The sequence below is a fragment of the Arvicanthis niloticus genome, chromosome 13 (genome assembly GCF_011762505.2).
Source record: "Arvicanthis niloticus isolate mArvNil1 chromosome 13, mArvNil1.pat.X, whole genome shotgun sequence".
Classification (NCBI taxonomy): Eukaryota; Metazoa; Chordata; class Mammalia; order Rodentia; family Muridae; genus Arvicanthis; species Arvicanthis niloticus.
The window spans coordinates 59,916,097-59,939,490 of record NC_047670.1 but is presented as its reverse complement, the minus strand read 5'-3'; the positions used below and the strand labels follow the sequence as shown (position 1 = coordinate 59,939,490).

The 23,394-nt window shown below is 49.6% G+C and overlaps 1 protein-coding gene and 1 pseudogene across 4 annotated transcripts in view; one reads left to right on the top strand and one right to left on the bottom strand.

Annotated features, from left to right (window-relative positions):
* Positions 1–22,924, bottom strand: part of Fbln1 (fibulin 1) — a 79,356-nt gene extending 56,432 nt beyond the window's left edge. The window contains exons 1-4 of one of the 4 annotated variants that reach the window (XM_034516921.2): positions 22,638–22,924; positions 5,253–5,358; positions 3,111–3,246; positions 1,321–1,492 (exon numbers count right to left, since the gene is read on the bottom strand). In XM_034516921.2, the coding sequence (XP_034372812.1) occupies positions 1,321–1,492; positions 3,111–3,246; positions 5,253–5,358; positions 22,638–22,716 (493 nt within the window). In that variant the 5' untranslated portion in view covers positions 22,717–22,924. Of the gene's footprint in view, positions 1–1,320; positions 1,493–3,110; positions 3,247–5,252; positions 5,359–13,033; positions 13,101–22,637 lie in introns of those variants that run through there. The other 3 variants (XM_034516922.2, XM_076911804.1, XM_076911803.1) reach the window with 3 other exon arrangements.
* LOC117718644 (baculoviral IAP repeat-containing protein 5 pseudogene) lies at positions 8,750–12,718 on the top strand (annotated as a pseudogene).
* Positions 22,925–23,394: the final 470 nt, after the last annotated feature.

Sequence of the window (23,394 nt, the reverse complement as noted above, 5' to 3'; positions counted from 1 at the left end):
CTCACAGCCGTGATGGTTAACCTCACATGGCAACTTGATGGGATGTCACTATGAAGGGAGCTTTGGTGACAGGAGAGTGGTGTTTAAATCAATGGACTCTGAGATGTGCAGACGGCCCCTCCCGGATGGTAAGTGAACCTCACTTAGCTAGTTGGAGGTCCTAAGAGATGGAGACTAAGGAAGAGCATTCTGCCAGCCATTCTGAAAGGCCTTCAGATTTCAGTAAGGCCAGTTTTTCCCTGGAGCTTTGGCCTGCCCTCTGACCCTCACACAGCTCTCTCTACACAGCTGTTCTTTGGTAGCCATGGAGACTGGTCCCGGGACCCTGGAGGGCATTAAAACCCATAGGCGAGGAGGTGGAGAGATGGCTCAGCAGCTAAAGAGCATGCACCGCTCCTGCAGAAGACCCAGGTTTGGTCCCAGCACCTATCTGGTGACTCACAGCCATCTTTAACTAGTTTCACAAGATCCCGTGCCTGCTTCTGGCTTCAGGAGACACCACATGCATGTGGTGCAGGGACGTAAATGCAGACAAAACATTTGTGCATATAAAATAAAAATAAATTCATTTTTAAAAATCCATAGACATTCCTCTCTTATCTAGAATACCATAGTGTCTGTCCATAATTTATGCACATCCTCCTATAGGCTTAAATAGTCTCTGGATTACCTTTAATACCTAATGTGATATCAATGCTAAGTGAATTACTTGTTATTTTGTCCAAGGAATGACAAGAAAAATGTCTCCATGCACCCAGTCCAGATGTAATATCTTTTCTCCAACATTTTCTTTGAGTGTGTGTCACGTGCACATGAGTGTACAGGTGTGTACACCCATGCATGCACATGTAGAGGTTACACGCGCACATGAGTGTACAGGTGTGTACACCCATGCATGCACATGTAGAGGTTATATATACATCAATGTCCAGTGTCTTCTTCTATTGCTCTCAAGTTATTTTTTGAGCTAGGGATTCTCACTGCATTGAGGCTCACTGCTGATTCAGCTAGACTGGCAGTCCAGTGAGCACTAGTGGTCCTCCTGTCTGCTCTATACCCCAAGCCCTGGGATAAAGATGCTACTTTGCCTGGCTTGTATGTGGGCTCTGGGGATCCAAACTCAGGCTCTTATGTTTTTACATTGCATTTTACCCACGGAGCCATCTCCCAGGCCCCCTTTCTCTAATATTTTTAATCTGTGATTGGCAGAATCCAGAAATGTGACACCCACAGGAAGAAGAATAAGCCAACCGTGTCGCAGATAAACACACCCTGGAGAATACTAACATGCTGCTCTAAGCTGGAAGGGAGAGGAGTTACCTGGGTCCTGAGGGTCCACACCATCGCCTCGGACAAAGTCTGAATTCTCCTGTTCCTTCATGCAGCAGGCACGAAACACCAATCCACATTGATAGCTTATCACGAAGTTGGGCTCACAGGCCTGGCCTCGGGCATAGGCTGCCTTTCCCAGCATGCAACAGTGGCAGCACCTCTATAAACAGAAAGATTCCAAACTGGGTCAGAGGTTTGTACAAGTGGCCCTTGGGACCTCGAAAGAACCTCGGGGACACACCCCTGACACCCTCTTTCTTGTCCGTGTTCTCAGGACAGTGAAAACATCTGATGTGGGTGATTTATCAAAATGTCAGAAGTAGAGAGAAAAGCATGCTAGGCCCCTCCAAGCCTTCTAGGTCTGTTTGGAAAGTAACCTACAAGACCTGGCACCTAGTAGGATTGCACTTCCCTCCCCACCCACATGACTGCTGTGGTGGTGTGAACTGAAAATGGCCCCCATAGGCCCATGGGAATGGCACTATTAGGAGGTGTGGCATTGTTGGAGTAGGTGTAACTATGTTGAAGGAAGGGTGTCACTATGGGTAGGCTTTGAGGTCTCAGACGCTTAGGCTAGGCCCAGTGTCTCGCTCTCTTCTTGTTGTCTGCCAAGCCAGATGTAGAACTCTCAGCTACCTCTCCAGTACCGTGTCTGCCTGTGTTCCACCATGATGACAATGGACTAAACCTCTGAACTGTAATCCATTCCCTAATACTTTCCTTTATAAGAGTTGCTGTGGTCATGGTGTCTCTTCACAGCCATGAGATCCTAACTAAGACAACACCTCCTTTTGGACCTCCCCTTCCTGACCAGCAACCCCCAGCCCAGCTCACCCATTTTGAGAAGGGAGCAGACCAGCGCTCCAAGGGCCTGCTCTGTCTGCAAGGTCTCATCTCCCTGCCAGAAGAATAGGTGCACACTCTCAACCACAAGAGTTGGGCACAAGAGCCTCAAGGGCCCCAGTAAGGCAATGAGACCTGACCACTCCCTTTCATGGAGACCCCATATCCCAAAAGTTAAACCTGTGTCCTAACCCAGATCCTGGGGTATACATGAAAAGCCCCAGGTCAGTCCGTCTAAAAACAGCCTTCCAGGAAGCCCACAGCAAGAGGCTCTGCTTGCACCTGTGGAGGTGGAGAGGCCTTCTCCATGTCGTTCTACCAACTCAGCAGTCACAAAGAGCCCCAGTGACCTCACCCTCCTCTGTGGTGTGAGTAATCTTTTCCAGAAACACACTTCATTAAGTCAGCTGGGGAATCTGTTCCCACTCTTGTTAGAATGTTCTAATATTTCACACCTCTCTTCCCTCAAGTCTAGGGATGGGGCAGAGATGTTTGCCAGGCATACAATGTAAACAGAGCCCAGCCCTACCCAGGGAGGTGGTCACTGAATGCTCAAAGTCCTGGCTAAGAGACCCCTTAACCAGATCACTCATTCTAGCCCTGATTAGCTCCCTGTACTGGCTGGTTTTGTGTGTCAATGTGACGCAAGCTGGAGTTATCACAGAGAAAGGAGCCTCCTTTAAGGAAATGCCTCCATGAGATCCAGCTGTAAGGCATTTTCTCAATTAGTGATCAACAGTGGGAGGGCCCACTATGGGTGGTACCATCCCTGGGCTGGTAGTCTTGGGTTCTATGAGAAAGCAAGCTGAGCAAGCCAGGGGAAGCAAGCCTGGTAAGGCATACTGTCTGAATGAGAGGGGACGGGTACCCAAGTGGTCACAGGGAAAGGTGGACAGGAAGAACGGCAGCCTTGTGTGGTCCTCAGCCTTACTCACCTTTATGAACATGACCTCGAGGCTACTGTTGTAGTTGTGGAGGGAGGAGCAGCCGTCTGGCTCACTGGCCAGGTTGATGCCCGTGGCACAGTGCAGCTCCTCCAGTTGGTTGTGACAACACTGCTCCTGGACCATCCTGTGGGCAGAGCAGAGGCTTTGCCAGGACTCCTCGGTGAAGACAACCTCAGAACAGAGGCTCAAGGAGAGGGGTGATGTCCTCTGGAGTATCCCTCCCACATCCCATCTCCCACAGGGACAGAGACACACAGTAGGACTTAGCAGGCATTTGGTTAGAGAGAGGAAATGCAGAGTGGTGTCCAGGCGGGAGCCAGGTTGAGCCTTGTTATAGAACCTATTTATAAACAAAGCAGCCTTCTGAGGGCTCCAGGCTCCGCCCTCCCCTCCTTCCACCCAGCTCCAGTCTCCTCAGCCTCGGCTCCATTTTCCAGGCTCAGAGGGGAAGTTTCAGAGAGTCTTTTGACACAGTTTGTTGAAGGACTAGACTGGAAGACAGTAGCAACCATGATGCTCAGTCCCAGCCTCCCGCCACCCACAGGCTTGGTTACAAAAAGCTCTTCAGAAAATAGGAGGTCAGGTAGGGCCTGAACCTGCCAGAGTCTATGCCTCAGACTCAAACATAACTTGTGACATCTCAGAGGCCAGAAAGCCAGCCCTGCAGAAGGGTGTCAAATATGGCTCTCATCCAGACCAAAGTAACCTAAAGGGAGAGCCAGCAAGGGCAGAAGCAGGAACCTAACCCATGCTGTCTGCAAGAGAGGATAGGGCCTCCCTGCCTCCCCTTGCTACGTCCTTTGCCATGCCTAAGGACAGAGGCCCCAGCCAGTCTTTCCTCTGCCCTGGGCTCAGAAGTGTGAACCTGGCTTCCCATGTCTCTACAGATCCAGGATGGGTGTGTCTACATAGTGACATAAATTCCAACCTGCTTCATTAGATTTGCAGGCAAGAGGTATTCCACTAGAGGAGACTGAGCAGACTGCTCAATGCACCTCTGCTTCAGGGCAGCCAGGGGTTCTTAAGAACTGCAAAGGCTCCAGGGAACCTAGTTTGAAAAACCAAAGAATCAACCAGTCTAGGGTCACTCAATCTTGCCTGTCCCAAACCCTCTTCCTCTGATCGCTGTCTGAACCTGGTGAGGGGTGAGTCGCTGTTGCCTTAATGAGGCTTTAGGGAGAGAATTCATTGGGAACCTAGAATGGGACCCCAGAGTGCTGGGGTTGGCCCCTCATACCCAATGTCTGCTCTGAGCAACACTGCTGATTCTTTAGCTGGCCTCTCCACACTCCTAGCAGGACCAACAGCTACTCACTTGGGTCTCTGGATGTTTAGGGATACCTAGCCTGATTCTACCCTACCGCCACCCCTCCTCAGCTTTCTCCCAACAGCATCCCTCCCTCTCATATGCCCAGCTAGACAAAGTAAACCTCTTAAACCATCACCCCTCTGACTCCCACCTACTTCCAGTACTGACAGCTTGGCTCCCTGCCTCCACTTCCGCAGTCAGACCCTAGGCCAGGCTACTGCCCAGTTCCAAGCCACCTGCATAGTGAAGAGTCCTTCAAACAGCCTGCTTGTTTGAAGTTTCTTAGCTTCTGCTCCCTCATGTCAACTGCCTTCTGCTTTAAAGGGTCCTTTTTAAAGACAAGTCTGGACAGATGTACTGCCACCTAATTTATGCCTAGAATCCCCATCAGATTCTTACCCTGCTTCCAGTTACTTCCCGAAGTAACGCTGAAGCTGTGTGAATGAACTGTTTGTGTTCTTGGGGTCTTGTGGGCAGACTCCTCAAGTCACAAGGTCTCATCTGACACTCTACAACAAACCTTCCTTTTCCTTGGGGAAATGACTTGCCCAGAGTTAGACAGCTGTGGCAGACCTGACTACAAACACATCTGGATGATTTTACTTTTCAGGCCAGGGAAGGCAACAGATGCCCCAGTGAGCACCCGGCAGCCCAGGGCAATGAGCCAAGCTCTGTGCTCAGCTCAGAAGTGCAGAGGAGGGAGCAGCAGACAAAGAGAGGAAGGTCCCCATCACCATCTCGGTCACCTGGCACACACTGTCCTTTCTCCCACTTGCCTTTAGACGGGCATGTGATGTCAACAGTGGTAAGAGCACACATACCTGCACTCCTTGGATTCCGAGGTGTATGGCAGCGAGCAGTCCCTGTGCTGGTTAGCCATCTGATTTCCCTCTGTACAGCAAGCCTCCATGGAGATGTCTGCATTCACTGTGTAGGGAAGAAAACATGCTGATGGGTGACCCTGCCAGGTATCTCCCCCCGTCCCGGGGACCCCCAGCCATGCCATCAGGATGCTTGCTTCTTGCAGCCCCAACTATATCATCAGGCCAAGTCTGGAAGTGCAGGGAGCACTCACAGAACACGCTCAATCACTCTGTAAACCAGTAATGAGCATGCCAACTACTCTCTACCCTACTCCTTCCACAAAGACCTGGGCCAGCTCTGAAAGCACCAAGCTCAGTGCAGAGACCCGAGCGTACAGGCCACACCCCTGCTTTTCTGGTCCAGACAACAAAGGCAAGTTTTGCAGACAGATGCATGGTGGGGACATCCTCGACCTAGCACTCATGGGAAGACCAGGGTCTGACTCCTCCAGAGGGGAGGCTGAAAGAAAAGTCTCAAAACACGGCAAACCCTCCATCTCTGGACCAGCTTATGGGGTTCAACATCCAGGTTTTCATTTACTGTTTGTAACAAGCTATGGGAGAGGCTTCTGCCCTCAGCATATAGGGGAAACTAAGATTGGTGATAGTCCTGCCCTTAGGCAAAACAGTCTTTTGTAGAAACAGCGATCAAAGAGGTGAGGTCAATGCTGGCTTGGCACAATGCCAGACTCAGAAGTAACAGTTGTCCTGCCAAGCAGCTAGCACAAGCCCTCAGCAGAGGATGGAGCCAGAAACTTACACCCTCATCACAGCCCAGTTCTACAGCCTCACTAGGCTGCACCCCCTTTGCTATTGGCAGGTAGAAGTCCCCATGAAACCCCAGGAAGGGGAATGTGTCCTACGGTGCCACACATTTGCTTTCAGCCCAAGGGACTTACAGGACAGGAGACAGCGAAAGGAGTGTTGGCTGCTATATAGAAGGCCACTGTCTGTCAAGACCTTACAAAACTCAGCTTCTAGAGACACCATGGGAGCTTGAGAGATGGCTCAGAGGTTAAGAGCACTTGAGGGTCTTGCAGAGGACCCGAGTTCAGTTCCCAGCACCCTTATCTGGTGGCTCACAACCAACCACCTGTAACTCCAGCTCCTGGAAACTGGGTTCCTTCACACACTTGCACTTACATACCTGCACATACATACTCATACATATAAATAAAAAATGTTTCTAGAGAAGAGGAGCACCGTGGGAGGGAAGGAAAGGCTGTTCAGCAGTGAAGAGCATGTCACTGCTCGTTCAGAGGACCCAAGTTCAGTTCCCAGCACCAAGATCATACCTCGTAGGGGAATCCAATATTCCGGCTTCCACATACACTCCTGCACACATACCTACACACAGGCACACATAAACATAATTGTAAATAAAAATAAATCTTTAAAAAAGAATAGACCCTATGAAGACTGCGAGGATCGCTCAGCCAGTAAAATGCTTGCCTTACAAGTGTAATGCCCTGAGTTTGAACCCATGTAAAAATGCCAGGCATGGTGACATGCACTTGCAATCTCAGTGCTGGGAAGAGAGAGACAGGTGGATCTGAGGAGGCTTGCTGGCCAGCCACCATAACTTAGGGAGTTCCAGGCCAAGAGAGACCCCATCTCAAAGGTGGCAAATGACATTCTGAAGATGGAGTTCAAGGTTGTCTACTGGACAACACACACACACACACACACACACACACACGCACGCACACGCACATACATACATATATACACATATTCAAACATATACACATACATACACATATACACACACATATACATATACACATAACATATACACACATATACATATATACATATACATTCACACATACATATGTATATGTGCGTATACATATATGCACATACATATACACACACATAAACATACACACATACATACACATGCACACACAAACATACATACATACACACATACATACACATATACATACAAACGCACCAACAAAATATACACACACAAATGCACATACAAAATATACACACATACGTATACACACATATATAAACATACACAGACATATATACACACAAACATGCACACACAAATACATACATATATACACATATATAAACATACATACACACACACACAAATCTAAGAACAAAGAAACAAGCATAAAAGCATTCACACAAAACAGGGTCCCAACTGTTCCAAAGAGGCAGCTGTGGTTTAGTCCCTAGATAAATGTATGGTGCATCCCCACAGTCTCTCCCATGCAGCCCCAACCCCCCAAACACACCACACACACACACACACACACACACACACACACACACACACACGAACTCACACAACTTCGCCAGATGTGATTAGACTCCTGCTCTCAGCCTGTCTCCTTAAGCTCTTCTCCAGACCCAGCCTCTCCTCACACTGCCTGTCAGCCATCTTCTCCCTCACACTGCCTTTCAGCCCCACATCCCCACAGGTCCACGCAGCTCAGTCTTCGGGGCCTGAGCTCCCATCCTAGAACCCCTCACTCTGGGCTCATCTCACTGGTCCTAATGTTCCATTTACCATTGACACATTCTCCCAAGCAGAGATCCTGACAGTGAGTCTGTCCCTTGTCCCCTTATACTTTGGCCAAATCCACCATGGAAGCATAGTTGAAATAATGAGCTAGGAAGCTGAGGCAGGGGAGTTTCTGCAAGTCTGGATTCAAGACTGTTCTGGGTTACACAGCAAGCTACCCCCTAAGAAAACAAACACACAAACAATAACAACAAAACCAAAAGCAAAATTGGGGGGGAAGGGCACAGCTTTGGAGCCAAACAAACCCCAGCTCTAGTGCTGGAACTTTCCCTGTGTGACCCTGGCATGGCCACCTCAGTCCTCTGGCCTATCGCTCACTTATGTTAAAGCAGAGCTCATGAGACCTCTTCAGTCTCTGAGAAGGTGGAGCAGGTTGGTGAAATTCTAAACAGTGGCTCTACAACTTGTTAGAGGACCGGAAAGGGGGGGGGGGTGTGGATATGCCTGCTGTCACCTGAGGGGAGCCTCTGCCAGTCCTGTGTGTGGCATTCCATTACCATGGCTGCACAATCAGTAGGTGGGTGGGAACTGAGTCCTGAGCTGCACTGGGGCGTCTAATGTTTGGGGTTTTTTTTGTTTTTTCCCTTCCCTTCTGGCCCCGCTTGCTCTGGCCCAAAGGTTTTTAAAATTAATTTATTATATGTAAGTATACTGTAGCTGTCTTCAGACATCCATATGAGGGCATCAGATCTCATTACGGATGGTTGTGAGCCACCATGTGGTTGCTGGGATTTGAACTCATGACCTCTGGAAGAGCAGTCAGTGCTCTTAACCGCTAAGCCATTTCACCAGCCCAAATGTGTTTTAAAAAGGATGCCTGTTAGGGGACCTTGGACACTCCGAACCTTGTGTGCTCAGCAAGACAATCAGATGTTAAAACTTTCAGGCGGTCTGGAAACTTGGAATGTCCCTGGAATTTGGCAGCAGTGTTCTTGAGCAGAGTGTCCCAGGTCTGATAGCTGCAGAGCTGTCTGAAAACTGCCGGGGCTCCCCTAAAGCTGCAAGGGGTCAGCTCACCCTCCTTGGGCTTGAGATGTCTCATAAGTCAGTGGACAGTGCCTGCATGCCCCCTTAAGATGCCAGGAAGAGGACAGGCAGGGACCACAGCCAGGCTGGACAATGGCCAGAAGGGCAGGGAGTATCCCTGTGGCAATAAACAAGCCAGGGTTGAAGGCCCTTGCAAACAAGGTCCCACTCGGTCCCCAGATCCTCTCCCCTCAAGCTCTGAGCTCTACACTGCATCTCAAACCAGGACACAGTATTAGTGGAATTAATGGCGGAACTGAGAAGCTGTAATCGCTTCCTGCCCTGTTTGCCCTGCCAGGAATACATTACTTCTAACCTTTCTCTCTCAGGACAGGAATATCCAGACCCAGAAGAACATCTGAGCACAACACGAGGATTTAGAAATCTTATTCTAAGTGATAATCAATTGCTCCAAACTACAGCCTAGGAAGGAGAGTAGCCAGCCTGGGGACAGCAACATTTTCTGTGTCCCGCTATGTACACAGAGCTGACCGATGCCCGAGCGCCAATCTATAGGCCTAGCACTGTAGCTAAATAGTGAAGCCACAAGGATTACCAAGCAGGGCCTGTGTCAACAACTGGACCTGCACTGACTGGCCCAAGCACAGGGTAGAGTTATCTGTCTAAGGATGTGCTGGGAGCTCCAGCCCAACAGGAAAGGAGCCCATGAGGACCCATGCCAGTCTAGAAGGGCTTGCGGCAGCTAGAGATGCTGATGGCAGGGGAGGAGGCAGGCATAGGCACACCTGGGTCTGGGGCCACCACCCTGCAGTCATCAGAAGTCTACCAGGGTTTTTTCTATATCTGTCCCCCAACAAGAGTTCCCCAATTGTTCCCATAGTCACCAGTCTCTTTCAGATACCTCAAGCGCTCAGCCACCAAAGGGTCATAGCAAGGAAGGACTTCAGACTTCAAACTGAGTTAGGAACTGAAGCTGATTTGAGTCAAGTCACCACTATCAAAAACAATGCTGATATGTCCCCTTCCCTACCAAGGCTATGCTTCATCAACCAAAAGCAGCACGTAGCCAGCCCTGCCCAGGACTTGGCAGACACCGAGGCCCTACCTGCTCCTGCTCCCTGGCACTGGACCTACATCATGGACAGAGACGCATCTCCCTCCCCTCGCTGTCCACACACACAGAACCTGTATTGGCCAACATGAGGGACTGCTGGGCACAACCACCACTAAACCACAGAGGCTGTTTGGGCAGGATGCTCTCCCTTTCAAAAGAGGGCTTCTTCCTGGCTCATCTCAGGGACCAGAGGGAAGGTTCTTAGGCTGGAGCTGAGCACAGCAAAGGGCAAAACTGGCCAGAAGTTCAACAAGAGCTAGAGAACTGCTGCTTCTGATCCCTGGAGATGGGTCTTACTTTCCAATGGTGGGCCCAGAGCACCAGTCACCTCTATCCATTACAGAAGACAGAGCTATGGAAGAAGAGAGGTTGGAGAAATGAGGATACATCCCTGGTACCACAGCTAACAAGATGCTAACAAAGGCACCCTCTATAGAAGGTTTGGTCTTTAAAAGTTGTGTATGTCCCATGCAAGACAGGCTCTGTAGGGCAGGGCCAGGCTGACTGAAGCACACAAACACACATGGCAGGGGCATGGACACTCTCTCTCTCTCTCTCTCTCTCTCTCTCTCTCTCTCTCTCTCTCTCTCTCATTCTAGTTAGAAAGGTAGATTGCTGTGTTCACAATGACTGTGTTCACATTTTGTTAGATAAACAAGCCATACTCATACTCCCCTTATGAAAATCAAACATAGTGAGAGAGCTCAAGACAAGGGAACACAGGTGCCTAAAAGTCAGATCCATACACAAGGCTAGTAGATGACTGGGGTAAAGGTGACTGCCGCCAAACCTGAAAACCCGAGTTTGATCCCTTAGACTCTCACAGTAGGAGGAGAGAACCCACTCCTACAAGTCCTTCTCGGACCTCCACACATGCCCCGTTGCACAGGCTGCCCCACCACATACATTTTACCAAATGCAAATAAAAAAAATTATAGACAGTGAACAAGTGCTTGCCAGGGCCTGGGGATGGGAGTAGGGTGGAGAATTAAGATTTAATAGGTATGAAATTTCTGTCTGGGAAGATGCGAACATTCTAGAGATAAGTGGTAGAGACGTTTGCACAGCAGTGAGTTCTCTTCTGGGACCTGGAGGGAACATACCTGATAGTTAAGAGGGGGAACTTAGTGTGATATACATTTCACCACAATGAAAACACTCATTAAAAAAAAACACCTAGTGTTTAGGGGCTTGATCAACAGTTCAGCAGTTAAGAGCCATTACCACTTTCACAGAGCACCTAGGTTCGGTTCCCAGCACGAACATGGCAGCTCACACCTGTCTGTAACTCTAGTCCAAAGGCATCTGATATGTGATGGTTTGTATATGCTTGGCCCAGGGAGTGGCTCTATTAGTAGGGGTGGCCTTGTTGGAGTAAGTGTGTCACTGTAGCTGTGGGTTAAGACCCTCATCCTAGTTACCTGGAAGTGAGTCTTTCACCACTAGCAGTCTTCAGATGAAGATGTAGAGCTTTCAGCTCCGCCTGCACCATGTCTGCCTGGACGCTGCCATGCTTCTGCCTTGACGATAATGGACTGAACCTCTGAACCAGTAAGCTAGCCCCAATTAAATGTCCTTTATTAGACTTGCCATATGTCATGGTGTCTGTTCATAGCAGTAAAACCACAACTAAGACATGATGCCTCCTCTGACCTCTTCGGCCACTACATTCATGTGATACACATACATAAATACAGGCAAAAGAGTCAAACACCTCAATATAAACAAATCTTTTAAAAATGTAGTGTTTTCACCAGGCATGGTGCTGGCACACACCTTTAATCGCACTATTCAGGAAGTAGAGGCAGGTGGATCTCCACGAGTTCCAGGCCAGCCAGGGTTACATGACAAGAATGTTTTTTATATCTATCTATCTATCTATCTATCTATCTATCTATCTATTTATCTACCTACCTACCTACCTATCTATCTATCTTTTTTAGTGTTTAGGCAGACAATAGTAGTACATTCCTATAAACCCCAGCTTGGGAAGCTGAGGTAATCAGATCTCAAGCTTGGACTCCATAGTGAGGTCCTGCCTGCCGCAAAATAATATTAAAACAGAATCACTTTTGTGAGTCCTTCTGCCTTCTCTTTCACTAGGAAAGGAACTGAACATTTTGCCCGTAAACTCGTTGGTCTTTTTCAGCCAGTGCTGGTCTGACTACCGTGAAGAGGTTAATTTGTCAACTGCACTGCAGAATGTTCTGGAAGAGCAGCTGAAAAGACAATGAGATGGTTTGCATGCTGAGCTGTGAGATTCCAAATGGGAACAGTTAAACTGTGCTGTAACGAATAAAAATAACTCAAATAATTTATTTTTAAAAACCTCCCTGGTCTTGGCGGGGGTTGTGGTGACACCATCACAGGGGTACCGACGCTACCCTCGACCTGGCAGTTGTACCTCAAGGACCACCGCATCTCCACCTTCAAGAACTGGCCCTTCCTGGAGGACTGCTCCTGCACCCCCGAGCGGATGGCGGAGGCTGGCTTCATCCACTGCCCTGCCGAGAATGACTTGGTGCAGTGTTTTTTCTGCTTTAAGGAACTGGAAGGCTGGGAGCCTGATGTCACCCTATAGAGGAGCACAGAAAGCACTCGCCTGGCTGTGCCTTCCTTACTGTCAAGAAGCAGATAGAAGAACTAACCGTCAGTGAATCTTTGAAACTGGACAAACAGAGAGCAAAGAAGACCGACAACAAGCAAAAAGAATTTGAAGAGCCTGCAAGTACTGTCCGTCAGTCAGTTGAGCAGCTGGCTGCCTTGCGCTGAGCCTTTGCTGGGACAACCTGGACCTGAGTGACACACCACATCTAAGCCACAAGTCCCAGCTTTCCCAGGCCTCCTAGCAGTGTCTTAGAGAAGGAGACAATGGTATTTCGAGACTGGATATCAAATATTTTGGGGTTTGCTTTAAAGTGGCTCAGCCTTTGTGGCCACCTCTCTTTGGTTTTGTGGCTTTGCTCTATTGTGACCTAGACTTAAGCAACGAGAAAGTGAGTGGATGAGGGGACAGTGTTCTCTGACAGGACCTATGGGAGTTGGGGGTGCCTGTGCAAGGTCTTTCTGGTTTTGATGTTTCCATACCTGGCAGCTGACGCATCCCATGTGTAGGTGTGATTATATGTGTTTGCTCTGATAATTCTTCTGGCCTTCTGATGATTCTCCCTACCATGGGGTAATCAAATAAAATCACTTGAAAAAGTGGAAAACAAAAACAAACAAACAAACACACACACCTCCCTGGAGAGTATCTTCCCCCGAGTGTCTCTGAGGTGGGAAGGTGTGAGATCCAAAGCAGGTCCCCAAAATGGCGGTGCTGGTGATAAGGTCCTAAACAGAAGGACTCTGACTGGGTAAACAGGAGGATTGTTGCTGGGTAAACAGAAGCTTGTACTCAGCATTCCTCAGGAATCTTGTAAAGCCGTTTTTTCTTTACCAGAAAAAAAAAAAATACTACCTCCTTTATCAGTCCCAAAGGCCAGCTACATCGGACAAGGGCATCTAGTTCCTAGTTAATCTGAACAGCCTGTATTGACTCAAAGACCACCACCTTGCTATCACATAAAATCCATTTGCTTTCCCACCAAGATGCCGCTCTCTATCCCTGTGAGACAGCTGGGAACTTGCTTTTCCAAATAAACATTTCTTTCTACCCACAGAGTGGTCCAGGTGGGTGGCTTCATGGCATGCTCGCTTACAGCCGGCTGTGAGGAGGGCCTGACCGACACACCTGCTCAACTATGACCTCCTCCTCGTGCAGGAGCAGCTTCTGCAGACTCGCCTGGGGATGGGGAATGATCAAGTCACCTTGAACACTGGCATCCTGAGTCCTACTGTCCAGACACAAAATCTACAGAGGTTCCAATCTTTCCTTCACCCCCACGGCTCTCTCACATCGCACCCAGAGCAATTTCACAGTGCTGACCAATGAGTTACAGAGCAAAGTCCCCACCCAAGTCCACATTTCACAGGTATGGAGAGTTCCATACCACAGCATCTGGCCCACAGCTGGTCAGTCACAGAAAGGTGAAGGACGAACATCCCAACCTGCACACAAACCTCCAGCACCGAGAAGAGTGACTCGGAGCCCATCGCAGTGTCAGCATTTGGTGGGGACAGAGATAGTAGGCACAGTTCCCCACTGGTGCCTGCAGCATTTAGAGACCTCGACTCAAACCAAACCTGGATTGATCATGGCTTTGATGCAATGCAGAAAAGAATTTCAAGACTGGCCAGAGTTGAGGTTTAGTAAGAGAAAAAAAACAAACAAACAAACAAAAAACAAACAAAAAAACCAGGCTCAAGTAGGAGGATTAAGAGGAGAGGTGCTCAGATAGAAAGATAGGACACACCCAAGCACTTGAGTTTGGGCTTCTCTAAGGAGAGCCTTGGAACAGAAAACATACCCAAGTCTGGGTGTGGGCTCCCTGAGGGAGAGCGGGAGAATGGGAGAGAGCAGGAGAACATTGATTTATGGAAGCCAGATACATCATTTTTTGAGGTTTTGAAGTTACTCTCTTCAAAGGCTTACTATGAAACCTAAATGATTACCCGAAGGCTATCTGACAGTATCACAATTGTTATTTATATAAAATAGAAAAGTCTGGCCCCTGGGATGTGGGCAGGTGAAGACCTATACCTAAACATACTTACTGTGGTGAAGAGTCTCGAGCCCAACCTGGGGACTTACCCAACACCATACTGCCCAGAAGCCTTAAGCCTGGTTCACTCACTTTAATATAAAGCAGTGGTTCTCAACCTTCCTAATGCTGTGACCCTTTAATACAGTTCCTCAGGTTGTGGTGACCCCCAACCATAAAATTACTAAGTTGCTACTCCAAAAAGGGTTGGAACCCACAGGTTGAGAACCGCTGATATAAAGTATCTGTAAGTGAAAGGAATATTAACTGCATATGCTGGGATTCTTGCTTCTCAGCTGACGAGGGCTTCAGTCCTTCCTGTGTCCCCACAAGCTCTGCCTTTCTATTCTGCTTCCAGGCCACCCCTGATGCTTCTATGCAACCAGCCTACAAAGTCTGTCAATTAACTGACCCACACTTGTGAGCTTCGAGGTCCCTTTGCTGAGCAGCAGCCAATCCGGAGCCTGCTCTCACTTCAGTCCTGGTTGCTTCTCTGTAGAAATACTACCTATCAACTAGTTTTAACTTCTAACTCTGTCATCTGACTGTGTGACACGATCCTCAAGCCATTAACAGCATAAACCAAGAATGAACTTTTGCCCAATATGGCTGACCTTCAGTCAAATAATCCACAGGCAAGCAACCTGCCTAATGCTGAGACCCTTCAATAGTTCCACAGGCTGTGGTTATCTCCCAACCATAAAATTACTAAGTTGCTACTTCATAACTGTAATTTGCTACTGTTACGAATCATAATGTAAATATCTGATATGCATCCTCTACCATGGGGCAGTGGTGCACACCTTTAATCCCAGCACGGGAGATGGGGGAATGAGGGGAGGCAGAGGCAGGTGGATCTCTGAATTTGAGATCAGCCTGATTTATAGAGAGAATGAGAGAGTTCTGGGACAGCCAGGGCTACACAGAAAAGCCCTGTCTCAAACAAACAAGCAAAAAGAGCAATCCTCCATGGGACTGGAGACATGGCTCAGGCACTAAGAGCATTTGCTGCTCTTGCAGAGGCCCGGGGTTTAATTCCAAACACTCAGGTGACATATATACAACAGTCTGTAACTATCCAGGAGATGGAGACCAGCTTGAGCAGCATACAGAGATGTCACCAAACAAGGTCACCAAACATTGCTCAGCCTTAACAAGCTGCCATATCTCTCCTACCTCAGGGATCTCAGTTCCACAACCTGATGTGCAAAAATGGGGAGGTGAAGGAGGTAATCCTGGGGACAGGACCACAGTATAAAACAGAACCCACAAAATCCAACGCACAGGACAGTTTAGTCTACAGAAGCTGCATAGTCCCCAGCACCGACCCACCCAGATCCCTCTTCTAGAAAATGCTGCCACCCACCCACAGGACTACTGTGGCAGTCAGGCAGAGGGCATCAGGGTAACTTTCTTCCAGGTGTGTTAACACTTCCAAGGGGACTGGGAGACAGCTTAGTCAGTCACTTGCTTTCGATGTAAGTGAATGGACCTGAGCTTGAGGCTCAGAACTCAGGTAAAAGGCTGAATACGGTACCATGCATTTATAATCCTGGTACTGGGGAGGCAGAGGCAGAAGGATTACTGGGACTTGCTAGCCAGCCTAGCCTAACAGTGGTGAACCTCAGGGCCCAGTGAAAGGCCTCATCTCAAAAGCAAAGCAGGACTGGAGGCAGGGCTGTAGACAGGAAGGACCCAGCAGTGAAGAGCACTTGCTGCTCCTCCAGGGGACCTGAGTTCACTTCCCGGAACCCAGGTAACTCCAGTTTCAGAGAATCCCCCATCTTCTTTTGGCCTTCAAGGGCATATATACAAGACAGACACACACACACACACACACACACACACAAAATTTAATTACATTAAAAAAGCAAGACAGACAGCTCTTAAGGAACACCACTGGAAGTTACCCTCTGGCCTCCACACACACGGACATCAGCATATACCCATAAGTGAGCAAGTAAAAGCCATAAAGCTGACAGGTATCAATAGCACAATACATACGTTCTGAACATAGACACATTCATGGCTTAGAGAAAAACAGCAGACCCCACCCTTGATGTGTAACATCAAGGTCACTAGGTCCTCCTGTGACAGTACAGACACTGGGCTTGAGATTACAGGGCTTTGGTACCACTCTTCAGGTGGTGGCTTCCAGAATGTCAGCCTGGTAGCCATGAATGTTGGAGAGGCCTTGCCTGCTTATGTTTCCTGGTGGCCTAGAGGCCACCAAGATCTAATAATTAATGTTCAAGGTTTCTCAGTGTGTCATTGTGGAAAGATGGAAGTCCAGCTTTGGTTGTACCCCAGCATGGAGGGTTTTCCCACTGGAGCAGGCCTGGGTCTCAGTTTCCCCAACTGTATGCTGTATGGAGCACTTGCCTGTCCCCACCTCTGCCTGCCCATGAGTGGGCCCTCGGCTGCTAGATTCGCAGGGAAAGCAAAGGCACTTTCCAAAGATCCATCTTTCCAAAAACATTTTTCTTCTGAGACTGTCCTTCTAAAATTCAGGGCATTAAATGTCCTCTAGTTCTACAGAGTAGGTAGGGCTTGAGGAAAGACCAATAGTGAGGCTAGCCTCCAGTGACCCTCTCCCCCCCCCCCCCCCATCATGGGGTTCTGAACAAGTTCAAACCCTCCAAGAGTGCTGAGAGACCCGGTGTTCCATAATGGGTGGAATCCTGGGCCTGCTCCCTGGAGCCTCCATAGTTCACACCTTGCAAGGATCCGGCCCACTGCCTCAGCCACTGCCTTCTCGAAAGCTACAGCAGAATGAGGGGACCCTAAAGGAACTTGGGGCCGGGATTAAAGAAGCCAAAACTGCAGACCCTGACAAGAAAGCCAACTGCATGGAATAGGCATGCCCAGTACCTGTCACAGACAGCACAAGGGTCTGAGGAACAGAGAGGCAGCCAGGAGGAGGCAGTGGAAGACAAGGAGCATGCGCAGTACACAGCTAGGAAGGGGAATTATCCTGGAGCAGACCCAGCTCAGGCAGCTATCTTGTGTGCCAAGTCTAGCTAGCACACACTTAACCATCCTCACCGCTGACCCCTCTGTAGCATCCTACCCTACCCTGAGGGTCTCTTAAAACTTCCAGGACCCATCTCCCCCTCGGTTTCCTTCACCTCTCCGGCCACCTGTCATGTGTCCTCACACCTGGCCTTTAGAAGTTGCAGCAGGGTGGTCCTGGGCCAATGCACTCCTGCCAACAGCCCTTCCTTCAGGGACTCCTAACCACCTTCAACTCGCTCAAACATGCAGGCTCACAGAGAACTGTTTCCTGTCTTGCACAGGCTCTTTGTTCTCTCTCTTACATTCCCAGCACTTAGCACAAATGATTATACTTGAACTTAACACCTGGAGGGTGGGGCCGGGCTGTGTTTCACTCTGTGCTTTGTCCCAGTGCTTTGCAATGACAGCCACCACTTGATAGCATCGAATAGGTAAATGATCTCATGAGACCCTAGCGACTCTATGTGGGCCCTGAAGAGATTCAGGCAGAAAGAGCAAAGGTTGACTGGACCTCAACGCAGCTCAGCTTCTAAAGCTCCCAGATCTACTTCCCCAGGGGAAGTTGTATCCCCTGTTAACACTGGAATTAAGAAAAACGAGAGTTAACTGGCAAGAGATGAGGCCACTGAGCAACCTTGTTAGGACTGAACTGCTCAGCCTGGGATCCTGTCCTCCTGTACAATGGGGACAGTGGCAGAGTCCTCTGTAAGGAGGCATTTGGCATGCAACAAGGTCCTATAGGTGAAGCAGGGTTCAGGGTTAGTGTCTTGAATCCATGCTGTCAAAGGATAATAGTGCCCCACAGCCACGCTCAGCCAGACTACAGGCAGTACAGACTCTTAGTGATGGATTGATTCTCCCAAGAGAATTTTTAGCCAAAAGGAAAAGCAAGACTTCACACATGTAACAAAACTCAGTCAATCTTAACTCCAGTAGGTGCAAAGTCAGAAAGGAAAGGAAGACCCAGGAAAAATACTGGGCCACATACCTCACAGGGCTGTCAGCTCGCGGATGGGAATCGCTTCCGTTACCCTAACGGCCCAGAAACAGCATTAACCAGAGTGAAGTTGACTGACAATGAGAAATAGAGGCTTGGGTTACCCACCATCTTGAGCCATGTTCAGAAGAAAGTCTACCTGCCTCCTACCCTCTCTGGGGGTGAGGGTCCCCTGTATACACTCCCTGGAAACATACAGACTGCTGGAGTAACACGCACCAGCTCTATCGCTGACCCAGTATTACTCAGGACCAGCCTGGAGTGGAAGGAGGTGAGGCCTGTCCACCTTAGGAAACAGCTCTCCTGCTCGCCCTGGGGCGAGCAGGGCAGATGCCTTACCTGGATTTTGAAAAAGTTCCTCTCCTCCCGCCCTATTTTGTTACACAGCCATAGCTGAGATCATTTCAAAGAAAGTGGACCTGCAGGCCGCTATGTCAAATCAGTTATTAATTAAATTGCTATGATATTTCACAAAAGGGAAAGTCTTTTGTTGGATAGAATGCACTGGGGTGGGGGTGGGAGAGGCTGGAAAGATGACTTAGAAGATAAAAGCATTGGGTGCTCTTGCCCAGGATGTGGGTTCAGTTCCCAGAATCCATATGGCAGCTCACAACTCTCTGGAACTCCAGTACCAGGAGGATCCGATTCCCTCTTCTGGTATCCCCAGGTACTGCACACAACATGGTGCACATACATGAAGCAAAACTCTCATACAGATCAAAGTTAAAAGTGTACTGGCAGAATCTCATGTGCCTTTTGAGAACTGTTACCCAAAGTGTTATCTGTAAAGCTGCCTGTCCATTATCCCTTTTGCTTGGGTTACTGGACCTTCAGGAAGTTGCAAGCAGGGGGCTTCCCCAGGCACAAGGATAGGGCAGAACCCCTATATGTTCCTGGGTATCTCATTGTGGTGATTTGAATGAGAATGGTCCCCATAGACTCAAATATTTGAATACTTGGTCCCTAGTTGGTGGGATGGTTTGGAAAGGATTATGAGGTGTGTGCCCTTGTTGGAGGTGGGTCACTGGGGATGGGCTTTGAAGTTTTAAAAGTCCACACCATTCCCAGCTAGCTAGCTAGCTAGCGCACGTGCACTTGCTCTCTTGCTCTCTCTCTCTCTCTCTCTCTCTCTCTCTCTCTCTCTCTCTCTCTCTCTCTCTCTCTCGTTCTCTGTCTGTCTCTCTCTCTCTCCTCCCCACCCACTGGATTAAATGCAAGCTTTCAGCTACATCTCGGGCACCATGCCTGCCTGCTGCCATACCCCACACCATGACCATGGATTCTAACTCTCTGAAACCTTGATCCCCAAATTAAATGCTTTCTTTTACAATTTTCCTTGGTTATAGTATTTTTTTCATGACAATTGAAAAATGACTAAGACGCTCAAGTTTTCTTTTGCCAACAGGACTTTGCTCAGGCTTTCTCCTGCCAGGAATACACACTTTCCTCCCAGAAAACAATGAGATAAATTCTCTTCCGCAGACCATGGGTGCACACTGCCTCCTCCAGAAAGTCTCCCCTGACTCAGCCATTAGGATTTGGCTCATCTATCTGGAGCTCCTGGAAGCTACAAACCACATGAAGGGAAAGAGCTGAATCTGTCTCATCCCTTGCCACATCCGGGTAACCTCAGCATCTGGTGTTGTGCTATCCCTCAGCAGCTACTTAAGTGAATGCTTCTGCATGACCTTCACCACCAGGGTTGGCTGTGAGGGCTGCAGTCAGGAGCTCCTTCAGGAAGAGTTTGAAGTTCCATATTAGCAGAACTTCTGAAGCATGAACGAGAATGGCCCAACACGGTTCTCCTGCTGCTTCCTTAACTCTTAAGGCAAGCTAACAAGTGGGAATCTGTTAGCGTGTTTTATAAACAGGGAACCACCCAGCCATTCCACTGGATTTTTCTTTAGATAGGAAAACTGGTTTCCTAAGCAATAGGTACTGGAGTAATCTGATAAATGAGTGGGGGACCTGGGTTCTTGAGGGGGGAGGTTCGGGGAGGAAGCTGGGCACAGACACACCAACACAAAAACTGCAACTTAGAGTTAGTAACTTTAAGCCCTGGAGGTCTCAGTGCTGCCCCCAGGGTTCTCCCAACCCCCAGCCCCATCTTCCTGCCTCCAGTCTCCACCTCCCGACTGGGAAACTTCCAGGAGCTCAGCTCACAGCCACATGTTTCTGCCAAGGGCTCAGAGCCTTTGTTCTCCCTCCCAACAGGACTTTCTTTTAATCAGTCGGAAACTGCAAGCTGGAGCCAGAGGCCAAGAAAGCCTTGGAGAAAACACAACTGTTTCTCCCCAACACCTCCCCCTCCCCATACCCTCAGCTGGTCCTGGGGCAGCCAAGCCCAACAGGACAGTCACTGTCAGGGGCTGACTCTGTCCCTTAGCAAGAAAAATCAAGGCTCTTCTGCATATAGGTGGCCACATAGCCCATTGGTGGTCAAGTGAATGACAGCTGATTAGCAACAGGGTGCTCTGCCTGGCTGGCGTCCCTAAGGTCCTTTTAAGATGTCAGCTGGAGCCTGAGATCAGGGTCTCCTGGCCTTATAGGGCTACAAGCTGCAGGAAGGAGCCAAGCTGCTTCAAACCCTTTCCTAAGACTGCACGGAACTGAACTAACCAAACCCAAGACAGCTCCCCCTGTAAGATGCTGGGTCCCGGGATGTTCTACGCTGGCTGGCTTCAGGTTAAAGCTTTTCTATGATGAATGAGAGACTCCCCAGTTAGCAAGTGTGAGTGTTCACACACAACTGTGAATACCACATCGCTCCACCTGTCTCCTCTCCGCAGCAATACAGGGGTATCAGAGGTCCCTGCCATTTGCAACAGTGTGCCTCCTCCCTCATTAAAAGTCCTCTCTGAGTTTCACTTTCCCTGCCAGGGACTCAGATGCCTTCTTTGGCCTACAGACCCACCTCACCATCTCTGGTCCAAGCACAATCTGCTCTAAGAAGCCTCCCTGAACTCTGAGGGACTGCAAAGTTCTTGGCGCAAACAGAGGCCTATGAACCTACCCACCCTGTCTCCTACACTGAGAAGTGATCCAAGATGTGCCAAGGCTGCAGCCATGCCCAGAACAGCCAGAACTCCTCCAGGATTCAGGACCAGTCAGCCCCTTCTCCCTCCCCTCTGCCTAGCTCTAAGCAGTTATCTACAACTTGTGACCTTTTGACCAGAAGGGTCAGAGAATTGAAAAGAAACTAAGCTAACCCAGGGATAAAGAATAAGAGATAATGAAGGTGATGTGGATCTGGGCTTCCTGCAGAAACAAAGACTCCAGGAGGGCCAGGCTTGGCTCTCAGAGGATAAAGGTCATAGATTTACAACCCCACAGTTTCTCAGATATTCAGGTGAAGTGCTTCCCGCCAGACCTTGGAGCTTTTGGACTGAGAAAAGCACAACCTAGGTGGGTCCTATTCCATTCTAAGTTTCCTGTACTGGGGAAGTGGTTCTGGGCCACCAATCTGCTACTCCGGTGGCCCAGCAGGGAAGACATGGCTAACTTCCAAACCTCTGGGACGTTCCTCTATTTTCTCTCTTCTTTCTGTCCCGTCTCTGAACAACTTACTGCTCCTGTCTTCCTATCTCAGTTTGTTCAGGAGCAAAATGGGTGCAGCAGTTCCTCCGGGCCCCGTCCCACCCCCACACCCGAGGGTAGGGGCTGGAGGCGGTTTAAATGTAGCACTAAAGCTACTTCCAGTACAGAGTACTTCCCACCCCCACGGCCCAGCGGGCAGTCTTCGAGCTGCATTCACCAGCATAGGATGTGGCTGCGTGAACCCGCAAGAGGATCTGTTTGGAAGGTAAAAGATTTAAAGCAAATCCCCCTAGCGAGGGGACTGGGGCCGAGCCGGAAGTATAGTTGTGGAGGGGAGGTCGTGGGCCTGGATTCCACGCAGCTCTGGGGACCGTGTGATGACCCCCCCCCCCCCCCGGGTGCAGCGCGCGCTCCGGAGCATCGAGGGCTGCAAACTTCCAGGGAGCGCGGGGCCCGGGTGGGGACCTAGTGCGGGGCCGTGGGCCCGGGGCGCCCCTACCTCGGGCCGCCAGCAGCGAGAGGCTGCCGAGCAGCAGCAGCGGCAGCGGGACGAGGCGCGACGGCGCGGGGCGCTCCATGGGGCTGGCGGGCTCGGGCGGCGGACAAAGGCACGGCGGGCAGCGGCTACACGCTCTAGCCGGGCCTGGGCAGCCAACGCGAGGCTCCTGCGCGCCGCGTTCAATTATCCCGCCCGGAGGAGGCGCGGCGGGGGCGGGGCCCGCGGGAACCCTCCCTCGGGCACCGCGCAGCTGGAGCGCGCCGCCACCCAGACTCTCCTGCCGGGATGCACGCAGAGCGCAAAGCTCTAAGAGGTACCACCCACCTACAGGCGGAAGGTCACATGAAAAGTGTCTGACCTGACAAGTCTGGATACCAGGCTGCCCTAGGTTAGACTAGCAGAAGACTGCTTGTGTAGAATGCATGGCAGCTGCCAGACAGTTTAGAGGACTCTCTGATTTAAAAAAAAAAAAAAAAAAAAAAAAAAAAAAAGAAGGAAGGAAGGAAGGAAGGAAGGAGGGAGCTGGGAAGATGGCTCGATGGTCAGTGGATAAGACACTTTCCTTGAAGACCCAAGGACCTGAGTTCAAGCACTCATGTAAGATAAATAAAATCAATGCAAAATAATTAGACTTTCAGCTGGATGTGATGACACACACCTTTAATCCCAGCACACCAAAGGCAGAGGTAGGGAAATCTCCTCAGCCAGTTCTACAGATTGAGTTTCAGGGCAGCCAGGGCTACACAGACCAACACTG